This window comes from Pan paniscus, chromosome 11 (genome assembly GCF_029289425.2).
Source record: "Pan paniscus chromosome 11, NHGRI_mPanPan1-v2.0_pri, whole genome shotgun sequence".
NCBI lineage: Eukaryota > Metazoa > Chordata > Mammalia > Primates > Hominidae > Pan > Pan paniscus.
In genome coordinates, this window is record NC_073260.2 from 33,992,123 (window position 1) to 34,004,681 (window position 12,559).

The window sequence follows — 12,559 nt, forward strand, 5'->3', positions numbered from 1 at the left end:
CTAAATTACATAAAGTCTTTAAGTTATAAAAATGATTCCAGGTCAGAAGGTGGTAAGCATCATCTCAAAAGTATCTCTAGTGGAGGCCTAATCACTTCCTCATTTCAAAACACATTATCAGAACAACTTTAGAGCAGCCTTTTGACTTGGGTTCATTAGCCCCTGAGGGGGTACAGGGGTGGAAGCTGGCAGTCTGAGGGCCCTGAAATTCTATGAGCATTTTGAGTGTTCACAGACATGTGATGTGCATTTGAAGGAAAGATAGTCCATAGCTTTCTTAAGCTCAAAGAGACCCATTGTCTCTTCAAAGTAACTTGTTTTTGAATATCAAATATTAAATTGAGGTCTTAGCAAATAAAAGTGAGAAATTTCTGAGACATTTGTAAATTACAATGTTTCCATGTTCAACTAGATCTTCACTAGACCATTAATAAAAGCTTTATTATTCTGAGCTCCGTGTCCTGGAGAAAATCATTTAAGTTGTAAAACTGAGCATCAAAACTGAAGAATAGCCTAATAGGTCTCGAACAATCTCACATGTTTTTCACAAATTTACTAATGAATTTCCTTAGAACACATTCTGTCCATATAATTTACAAAGTGGCAATTGTTCATGCAATATTGAAACTGAATCATCATTTGTCTTTACATGTACAAAATCAAGATGGGAAGAAAGGGCACTACAGTATTTCTATAGAAAAGAAAGGTTTTCCACAGAAATCAGTAAGTTTAAAAACTGCATTAAAGTTTTCTATAAGAAAGATATTTTCAAAGATTTAAATCTTGGATTAAAATTATCCTTTTAAAATTAAAACATGGAGTATAAGAATTTGGCTCAAATGTATGAAATCTGAATGGAAAAAGTGTGCTATTCTAAAATCATAAGTGTACACGACATGTGTAATTTTTGTTTTGTTTTTTAAGTTTGCTAGCTTTAGATTTTCTCTTGGCATATTCAAGGGTCTTGCTTTTTAAAAATTTGGACTATGTGCCACTAAGTTAACAAAGATGAGTTAATTCCAAGAAGCTACTGTGTATGAATAGTGCCTACTTTTCAAAAGGGCTAACATGCATTCTTAGCACACAAAGATACATGAATATGCATTTAAAGCAAAAGGCAGCCTACGCTGTGAATACAGAATACACAAATATCTGCGTTACGCTTTTACTTATGAACCCACATTTTTTCAATATACATTCACAGACCACTTCTTACCAGTTCTAGGCAAGCCATTATAGTGCACTCTTATGTGTCAGATGAAATGTATGAAAAGAATACAGAAATTAACTGTGGCAGGTGCACTGATAAGCCTCCAGACTCTGAGAGTTTTATTTGTTGTTGTTGTTTTTTTTTTAAAGTAGCAGTAGAAAAGCAGTAAAGAACTTACTTATTGAAAAGCGAAAGCTTAAAGATCTTTCTGGAGGAAACTTCTCAGAGGCCATGTTAAGGCTATTGGAAAGTCCAATTTAAATGACAAGGTTACTGACCAAAAATCAAATAAAATATTCAAGTCACCATTACTGGCAGTTCTGGTTTTGGAACTGATCCCAGAATTCTACCTTGCAGGCTAGGAGATCTCTTAAAATGGCTGTTAGTAGCTAGTAATAGTGCATGGTGGAAATAGTTGAAGCCTCAGGGGCAGTGATGTGGCCTCACACATATGTGGTGCCTGCAGTTCCTGTAGCTGTTTTGAAGAGGGAGGGAGAGGTATTAACTCTGCTCTAAAGCAGTTTGGGTCCAGAATAAAGGGGTCAGTGCCTCATACCCCCTACTAGGGTGAAATCCTAAAACTGCCCAGGGAAGGCAAGGAAGCCCTTGGCAGATACCAAGATCAGTGGTATTGGAAATAACTTACAATCAGCAGCCTAATGCCCTCACGGAAAAAAAAAAAAAAAAAAAAAAGAGAGAGAGAGAGAGAGCATCTCTACAAAAGAAAAACATTTCTAGCATAACTTTAAAATAAACTCAGTAAGTGCCTCCTCCTTAACCATTATAGAAAAAGTTTGGGTACCAACATACAGTTAAGCTACTTAAGTTGTAGTGACTTAGGACTTAATTATCTTATAGGATAAAATAAAAACTTTAATCCTAAACATTAGCCATTGCATTAAATGCTTTAAAAGAACAACTGGCTTTGAGCTCTGCTCATCCATGCAAGGATTATACAATCTCAGTGCTCTAGCTAAATTGCTAATGTTTTATTACTAATGCACTGGTAAGCCTCTCATAGAAGATGGGTCTCTTGGATTTACACTGAAATATAACTTTTCTCTTCCATATTATGGAAGACCTTATTCTTCAGGCAGGAGCTTAGAAAGTCTAAATTATGCACCAGAGCCTTAATTATCTGATGGCAAAAACCACGATACTCTGGTCACTACTACAATTGACAATAGAGGACCCCAATTAAAACTCTAGAAATATGAGTCCTGAATGCAGTTTTGAAGATTCACCACAGAAGAAGACAAAAACCACCACACAGAATCAATGATTTATGAAATTATTCGGGTATCCACATTCCACAGAGAAATTTCTGTTCTTCATCTATTCTTCTCACTTGGGCAGAAGATGGAAGCAGTGAGCGAATAGCAATAAGGCAGCCCATAGCTAGCTGAAGAATGACTTGAAATGAAAGAAAAGAGGCAGCAGGAATATCCAAACATAACCTCAACACATTTAAATATTGCTTAAAATCCTCTGTGAGGCTTTATCAAATTAATCAAGGAATAAAGCTCATGAAAGAGTGATATTCCACATATTAAATATCTCTCTGTGTGTGCCTGTGTAATGCATATCTGCATATTTCTACATGGCACATGAATTTACTTAAGGAAAACAGCCTGGCAATTAATTTGCAACTCAAATGACATGGTTACACATAGATTATAATTTCTAAACACAATGTTAGTAAAACAAAATTTATTTGTAAAACAGGACCTGTTATATAAAATGGCACACAATCAAGTTATACAAAAATACAAAATTTCTTTCTGATTACAGTTCTAGTTGCAAATGATAATTAGAAAGCATTCCTGGTGGCTTCCAAATAGCTGAGATTGCGAGCATATGGAACAGGGAGCAGCAACAGTCCATGATGCAGGGATGTCCAAGTGAGTAGAACCTAATTTCCAAGTTCAGGACTTCCATCAGGTCACTTTGGAGGGACACCTCTTAAAATTGCTAGCTCCTGGAATGTCTTCTGTTTTGATACCCATCTTCTAGACTTTTGCCAATTCTAAATTTAGTTCCCAATGTTTGTGAAAGTCCAAAATCTGTGCGGCTATGAAACAGATGGTATTCTGAATTTTCTCACATGATTTGCTCTCTCATCTATTTGGACAATTGTTAGTTATATAATTATATTTATTCATTTCAAATGAATAAAAGAGAACAGCGATACTGTTTGGTGATACTAGATGTTAGATGTTAACTTCTGGAGAATTATTCTTTCAAAATAGCTACTCTCGCAATGTTGGTTTCCCAGATCTTGCTAAGACATGAGCTCTTAATTGTGTGTATGCACGTGTTTTTTAAAATCCAGACTCTTATTGCAAATATTCTGAAAAATCAGAAATATTACATGAACTTTTAAAAGAAATCAAGGCATTTAGCAAATTTTAGCCTAGCTACAGTAAAGAACACCAATACTTAAAAAAAAATACAATTTACCTTTTGCAGCAATTTAAAGGTCCAACCCTTTGAAAGGAAGCACATTAGCAAACGGCTGCTTATTAAGCCCTAGTGACATTACTTGTATGCATTTCCATAATACCGATCTAATTCACTGTCTAGTTCTGGTAGGAGGCAATGCTTTCTTTCAAAAGATTCTCCTTCCATGGAATGATAAAATGCTGAGGCTTTTTTTTTTTTTTGTACAGAGCCTATATTTAGTGCAATAAGTTTAAAAAATTTGCTCTGAAATATTTACTTTACATTAACAAAAATAGCTTTTTTTAAAAAAATTGTAACAAAAAGGAGTTATCGCATAAACAGATCATGAATTATTCTTAGCAAATTACACCTTTTTTTCTTAAAGCATTCACCATTACAATAAGCAGAACAATGGAGTATTAGCCATTCATATCTGGTAAGCTTCAGGAATAAAAAAGCAAAAAACCCCAAACCCACCCCCAAACAAAAACAACAGTCACACTGGAGGATCAAAACATTAGCCAATTCTTCAGTTAAACATCGTAGAACTCTGGATACTCAATGAATTGCCAAGGAGAGGAGCACCTGCCAGTGTGTTTTCAGATTGTATAGCAAGCATTTGAATAAAATGGCCGTTTAACCCTAAGCCACTGACGTTACTGTGAAGCCGAAGCCCAAGCACCGGAATTTTCAATGCTTTATGTTCCATGTTTCTGTCCCTTCTTTATTCCTCCCAGCATTACTTAATCTGCAAATCAATACACAGAAACTTAAAGGCTAAACTCGCTGGGTGCCCCAGCTTCCTTTCAAATCAGGCACACAAATGTGTGGAGGATGCTACTAAAGTCAAAAAGGAAAGAAAGACAAAATATAAGGGAAAAGTTTGCATACGAAAGATTATCTACCCTTTTCTTTTTTTACCTACTTTCTTTTAAAGAAGCGTTAGGGTAAACTACAAATACCTGAGGAGTTGGTTACCTTTTAATGTTGGCTGACAAATGTATGAACTATTATGAAAATTCCCATATTGGGCCCACTTGTATGTTTCTAAAAGTAAAATGACATGGCTTCGATTGGGGAAAACTGATTGGAGTAATTCCTTATTTATCTGAAAGCATATGCCTAGTCTTGACCCACTAGGACTTATGCATCAGTAAAATAAGATCTTGATTTTATACAGACATCAGGGAAATTACCCCTGAATAAACTTTAGACATAATTAGGTACAATAATTTTACCTATTTTTAAATAAAGTTAAAATCTCCTCTAAGTTATTAAAAATGTTAATCAGATATGAATTTTAACATTTCCATTAAGACAATTACAGTTGAAAACATTAAATGACGGAAGTTGCCTTGTAAAAGCCACCCGTATGAAAGGAGTACATGTTTGACAAAAATAAGCATAAAAAAGGTATTAAATCCCTGTTCCTTTTCTCTGATTTTGGCTGATTTATGTGTGTGTGTGTATATACATATACATATATACACACATACATATACATATATACACACACCCACACACACAAATACATAGTTATGTGTATATATTGTTTTGGAATGTCAATGGGTTTCCATAACCGTCGGCTAGGTTCAAGCAGAACTTGCTCCCGAAGCCTAGAAAACAAAGTCATACAGAGTATAATCTTAGACAATTACCATTAAAAGGAGATCATGAATGATGTTACAAATATACACATGGTCACAAACAGCAAGACAGCAAAATGGACTGAGAATCCTTCTCCCCTGAATTCCTGGAGCTGAAATTCTTAGGAATGTTGAAAGTCACACTTTATCCAGGATCATCTCTGAGATACACAGAGCATACTTCTCTAGCCCATGTTCCTACAGTGTCTAGGATTTTTCCTCCCTTTTCTCTTTAAGTTCTTTCCTATATGATAGCAAGCAGACAGTCAGAAAATCTCTTTCCTAAACCTCTTCATCACTTTTGGTACATTTTTCCAAAATCACTTTCAGAGAATCATAAAAAAATTCATAAATCTTTAAAGTTTCCTTAACTAGCGAGCCTCTCTCAGGGAAAAGTTCAAGAACAAAACTGGAAGTTCTCATGTTTAGTTCAATGATCTCCTGTGAAAAGGAAAATATAAAACCTCATTTTACTGAACATTATTTTATAGGCTAAAAATGAAGCCTAAATTAAAATATCTCATTGAGGAGGGAGGAAGATAGTGAATTCAAACAGCAGCAATGTTTCTAGAGCTAATGCAAAATAGGCATGATGCTCTTTTATAGAACTTTCATCTACAGCAACAATATGTGAATTATATCAAGCAAATACAAATAAGCAATCCTAAATTCTATCAATCCCCAAACTTTCAGTAGAAATTTCTGAAATACTTTTTTAGAAACACATGCAAAGGAATGGTGTTAGTAGGGGCCAACTCTAATCATGCATACTATGGAAGAGAAATAAAGAAGGTACTAAGGTGCTGAAAAAATAAAACTACTCTGTGAGCAGCATTTCACACTTGTCTTCTGGGAACTTTTTAACCATTTAAAACATCATTCTTAGGGACCCAATGCTACAATGTCCAAAGCACCAGAACAATGCACATAGAAGATGTATTTTGGGATGCAGCAGAGGGTTTTTGCCATTAATCTGCAAGCAATGAACTGATGAACAGCATAAAATGAAAGCAAAAATTAAATAAAGATTTTAATGCATTGTTTGAAGTAAGGGACACTATTTCAAAACTGAAAACACTAATAGGAAATAACTCTTTCTAAAATATTTGGCATCTGGTAGAATGCCACATAACCTGGGCAATTCTCCCAGGATTATTACCTATAAATTAGGAGTTTAGGTAAGGAAAGTATACTTGCATTCTGATCTACTACAATTCATCTACCATTCATTAAAGAATACTATAGAAATCTGTGCCAACTCATGGCCAAATTACCTAGTCTTCAACCTCGAAATATTTCTCCCTTTCTTTAAATGCTTATTACTGAATGATGTAATGAAAGCTTCAATCACTAGAAAGACAGAAAAGGGGGAAAAGCTTGGTTTATATTTTAAGATTTCATATGTCTTGTTAAGTTTTGGGCTTAGAATCGATTTGCTGAACAATTAGGACCTCCAAGCAGTAGAAGGAAGGAAGCCTTCCTCATTTCTCCATGTTGCCACAGGGTTGGCAGAATCTCCACTGCTGCCCTCCTCAGCCTTTGTGAAATAAGAGGGATACAGAAAGGTGTGGAGGGCAGGCATGGAATCTGATGGGAAGATTACTGGTGCGCCTCCATCTGCCCAAGCAATCACGTCTAGGTGATGCAAACTTAAAATTCAGAGCTATGTGGGTACTAGAGTGATCTGTGCTCTGGGATTCTAAACATTTAAATTTGATTTTATAATTATTCATGCTATTAAGTAAGAGTAACACCAAAATAGGCACTGGAAAGGGTTACAGAGGAAAGGTTTTATATCTAAATATTTTATTGAGGCTTTAACTTAGGTTGAATATGCGATTAGTTTGAATATACATATAGCCTCCTTGCCTCCCTCCATAAATAAACCTATTTCCTTTACTCTTAATTAAATGAGCTTATTTTATATCATATATATATATACATATATATATATATATATATATATTTTTTTTTTTTTTGAGATGGAGTCTCGCTCTGTCGCCCAGGCTGGAATGCAATGGCGCCATCTTGGCTCACTGCAACCTCTGCCTCCCAGGTTCAAGCAATTCTCCTGCTTCAGCCTCCCAAGTAACTGGGATTATAGGCACATGCCGCCATGCCCAGCTGATTTTTTTTTTTTTTTGGTATTTTAGTAGAGACAGGGTTTCACCATTTTGCCCAGGCTAGTCTCAAACTGCTGAGCTCAGGCAATCCACCTGCCTCGGCCTCCCAAAGTGCTAGGATTACAGACATGAGCCTCCATGCCTAGCCTACTTAAATGAACTTATTTTATAGCATATATTTTAAAGTTGAAAACCTACAAATCAGGGGTATCCAATCTTTTGGCTTCCCCAGGCCACCCTGGAAGAAGAACTGTCTTGGGCCGCATATAAAATACATTAAGGATAGCTGATGGGCTTAAAAAAAAAAAGGCAAAAAATCTCATGTTTTAATAAAGTTTACGAATTTGTGTTGAAAGCCTTCCTAAGCCATATGCGGCCCACAGGCAGCAAGTTGGACAAACTTGCTATAAATCAAATCATTTACTAAAGTGTAAAGAAGACAGAAAGGAAAGTCCTTACCTCACACTTTTGAACATTATATGCAGTCAGGGGACACATTGTTTAAAATTATTTAAGGATGCAGACAATTATATAATATTTGAAAATAAACATGCTATTTAAAAAAATACGTGTTTAAATTAGGAAGTAATTAGACCAATATATGATAGAGGCATCTGTTTCTATGCTACAGTGACAATATCCATGTGAAAAGCAGCTCAAGGTTCTCTTACACTCATTAAGCTGCTTTTTTCAAATAAAAGTGGAGTAGAGAGATGTATTTGTGTACATATACATATATAATATCAACTACCAGAAATAATTTATCCATCTCACAATTAAACTGGGAGAAGACTAGATTGTCTTACTGAGTGGGAATGTGGGTATTGATGAAAACAGCCTTGTTTGCTACTGAAAAATAGCTTAAGAAACAAAGAAAGTACAACCTAGGCAACAGAAGAAAAAGTCAGCCAAGGGAAAAGGACAGCAATGTAAGCAGAACCATACTTTTAAAAGGGGGAGTATGAATTTTAGCAAGTTGAAAGGAATTGCTATGATCACCTTCCAAAATGATAAAAATCAAACCGTCAGTTCAAGTGTACACCAAAATGTTCAGTCTGATGAAAGCCAAACACTGACAGTTAAAAAGGAAACAAGAGCAACAGTTGTTTTACCTTAGGGAAAAAACCATCATCCCCCACCCGCCCCCGCCGAGCACTGACGAGGATGCTGTTCCTTTCAGCTTACTTTTATAGAAGGTGGTCTCAGTTGTGACAAGAATTCTGCCATCCAAGTGATGGGTAAGCACACAAACAGAAAGAGCAGCATGTCCTGCGTGATACAGATAACAAAAGCTTCTCCTGAAGAAGTGCAGTCAGTGAAGACAGAGAGAGAGAGGAAGTGAAAGTGAAATTCTTGGAGGGCGGCCACCTCCTCATCTCCACCTACCATCGGCTTTAGCTCTCTGGCATCAGCGACGCCTCCCTTACCAGCTTCTTTCATTGCTTTCCTACTGTTTTCCACAAACTCCTGCAAAATATGGACCATATTGAATAAATTCTTGGGTCCTTTCAGATTTGTTAGTAGATGAATTCTAAAGAACATTTACATTTTTGACTCAATCTTGGTAAATGGATGGCTTAAAAACATAGCAATAAATAATGTTTAGTATCACACATGAGAGTTGCTAAATTTGTAGAAATGGACTCTGCAATTCGCTGATTAAAAAAATCTTCTTTCCATCCATTCATTGTGACAATCTTACTAAGGCTCCAAGAGATAATGTTAGTTCTACCTGGAAGAGAAAATACCTAACATTTTTAAGAGGCTATTTTCTCATACTCAGAAATCATTTTATTTGTTGTTGTTTTTTTCTATATCAAGGTTAAATGAAACAACAAGAACATGTTACTCCATAAGCCCCCACTTTTAAATAACCATAGAAGGTAAAAGAACACATTGATACTGCTAAGCACATAATGCTTTTTTTCTTAACCAAACCATAAACAAACTACTCTTTTTAAAAAAAGTGTCAATCTGACCATGACATTACTTCATGAAGCAGGAAGACAGGGTGTATCAACCAGAACCTATGGTTAGTAGTAGTCGAAATGGGAATGTGCCCAAAGGGAACATTTCTATTCTGTCAACGTTTACGGGGCACTTCTTCATTAAATATCCTCACCATTCCTACAGAGAAAACTGAAGGGTGGAAAACAGTTATTTTTTACTCTGCTTTTCATCAGTGACTTAAAAAACAGTAACACTCTTCTAAATGCTTTAATCACAAAAGAGATGCAATAATCATGATCAAATTCTATTAAGAAAATAACCAGTTAGAATTAGTTTAGACATTAAGAAAATGTCCACAATTTAGCTGATGTTGCCAGAAAAAGAGAAAATCAGTGCCAAATAGGTCAGCTAAATCATTTGGAATTCTTGCTATTGAAAAGAAAAAAAAAATCTAGGCTGGGCATGGAGGCTCACACCTGTAATCCCAGCATTTTGGAAGGCCGAGGCAGGCAGATCACCTGAGGACAGGAGTTCAAGACCAGCCTGGCCAACATGGTAAAACCCCATCTCTACTAAAAATACAAAAATTAGCCAGGAGTGGTGGCACACGCATGTAATCCCAGCTATTTGGGAGGCTGAGGGAGAACTGCTTGAACCTGGGAGGTAGAGGTTGCAGAGCCAAGACCATGCCACTGCACTGCAGTCTGGGTGACAAAGCAAGACTCCGTCTCAAAAAGAAAAAAAAAAAATCTAGCTTATTTATTAATACACTTATTTTAGATTTAACTGGATAAAATATGCTCCTGGAAAATGACTTGTTATTTCAATGATTAATGCTTAGTATTCAATATTACCCATTTTGAGATAGAAATATTTCACAGCTTAATAGCAAACTACTATTATTTAGAAAGCATCTTTACTTTGGTAACATTTAACACTGATTATAACAGTACTTAAACCATTTAATAAGGTTTTCAAATTTTTAAGAAATTTAATTGAGGTTCTAGTATGAAAAATCTGCATATAATATCTGTGTAAAGGTTCAGATCTTGACTAATAAATAACTATACACTCTACCAGTCATGGGTCTGTTATCGGTATTCATCACAAAATGCTTTCAATTTGGCCTACCATATTTAAGATGATGAGTTTTAACCAGGGTTGACAGCAGTAATGTTTGGGGCAGTGGTGGATAGAGAAAGACAGCTAGGCACTAGGACCTGGGAAACAGGATATTTTGTCTTTGAGCCCCATTTCAGGAAAAGGCTAGAAGCTAGTTTAAAAAGTCAATTCAAATCTATCTAACTGCAGAGAGAGGGGCAGCAAGAATAGGGTGAACTTAGGACTATTAACGAGTACTGCTCTAGCTAGGTGGATCTGAAATGATCTTGTCCATGCCAAGAAGCCTTCCTCCCTGACTTACCCTAGATTAACCTCATTTATGAGTCAGTGCTACGGGGTTAATTCTAAATTACTCAGTTGCATATAGTGTGAATTAAATATAGAGAATGTTTTACAAAATATTTTTATTGGTATTTTTATCCCTAAAATAGGAAAGGGCATTTGAAGTACTTACCATCAGCACTTTATCCATATAGAATTCTCTGCCAGGGCTCCCATCATTGTATTTTGTATCAATGGCAAAACACAAGAATAATACATCCACTACCATTTCATAAATAGACAGGAAGCAATGAGCGACTAGGAAAGCAAAGAGGCAGACGATGATCAGAGGCAGCACCCATACTGTGTAGTCCTGCTGGTAGTTGAGCAGCATAATCCCAGCTAAACCTGTGCTGCAGACTATCAGCACCTGAAGCAGAGAGAACAAAGATCATATTTAATATCCTACTGAAGAAAGCCACTCTTTTTTCACCATTTGCAGACTTAAAATTCTACTATTTATAAATGATGGTTGCATGAGGCCATTCCATCTCAAATGAGGAAATATAATCCACATATTCTCATATACACCCAGAGTTATACATGCTTATCATATAATATAAATTTTAAAATCATACTTTAAATGATTCTGGTTTAAACATAATTAAGTTTTCCAAATGCTATGCTGCACCCTAAAACTTAATCTATTTAGAATCTGTGGCAATTTTTAAGATACATGTATGCATATTTTAGAAAAAATTTACACGCTCTTAGCACTCAGAAAAAAAGTGATATTTCAGTGTAATGGTATGTATTTTTTTCTAAGCATTTTCACATATATGAAATAGCATTATATAAACAAATCACTATAAGCTTTTCATTAATATACATAGAAGTATCATTATAAATGCTTCATATTTACTCAGCTACATAATTTCATTTTATGAGTGATTTAAAATACATGTAACCATTCTCTTACTGTTAGAGATTTATATTGTTTTCAGATATAAATAATGCTGCAACAAACATGTACAGTCTTAGAACTTGTTCTGTGTTTCATATTTTATTTCACATAGAATATGTGGTAAATATAATTTGCCATGAAGTGTATATTTGGACTCTCTGTGAAGAAAGAGGTTGCCAAAAACATCCATGCTAAAAGAATAAAAGAAATAGCCAATTTAGTTATTGTCAAGAACCACCCACTCTGATGCTTCATCATTTCACATGCAGCATTTTAAATTTTTTGTGGTTTTTAAAATACATTTTATTCCAGCTTTTCAATAACCCTATGAATGGTTTATGGCAAATATTATCATCCCATTTTATAGCCTTGGAAACACACTTACAGATGCCAGCTGACCTGAGTAGAAAAAAAGGAGTAGATCCAAGGTCAAGGTCATAAAAGTAGAAAAAAAGAACAGATCCTACTCAAATAATGGTCTTATGATGTCAACTCCAGTGCTCTTTTCAGATAAAAACTCAGAAATATTTGGATATTGATCCAAAGCAGTAATGGATTCTACTGAATTCTAGACACACTCTTTCCCAGCCCTTTATTTTGTCTTGTATAAGGCTTTAAGTAAAGGGAAAAAAGAGACCCCTAGAATCATGGCAGCCTCTTCTTGTCTAGCATTAAGAATAATAGGCAGACCATGAATTCTTCTTTGGCATTTTCTCCAATATTTATCAACATCAAGGCATTTCTCATTCACCATTATCTTAACTCAGAGTTAAAATGCATTAGATGATACATTGGTTAAGCTATAAATTGATCCCTCTCTCAGATGCTTCTAGGGAGCAAA

At 35.4% G+C, this 12,559-nt stretch overlaps 1 protein-coding gene across 5 annotated transcripts in view; it reads right to left on the minus strand.

Moving 5' to 3' along the window:
• The window catches only part of SLC44A1 (solute carrier family 44 member 1), a 194,355-nt gene that overhangs the window by 45,531 nt on the left and 136,265 nt on the right, over window positions 1–12,559 (minus strand). For 3 of the 5 annotated variants that reach the window (XM_034967914.4, XM_055117767.3, XM_055117768.3), the window contains exons 14-15: window positions 10,948–11,184; window positions 8,808–8,888 (exon numbers count right to left, since the gene is read on the minus strand). In XM_034967914.4, the coding sequence (XP_034823805.2) occupies window positions 8,808–8,888; window positions 10,948–11,184 (318 nt within the window). Of the gene's footprint in view, window positions 1–2,905; window positions 8,889–10,947; window positions 11,185–12,559 lie in introns of those variants that run through there. The other 2 variants (XM_034967913.3, XM_034967911.4) reach the window with 2 other exon arrangements.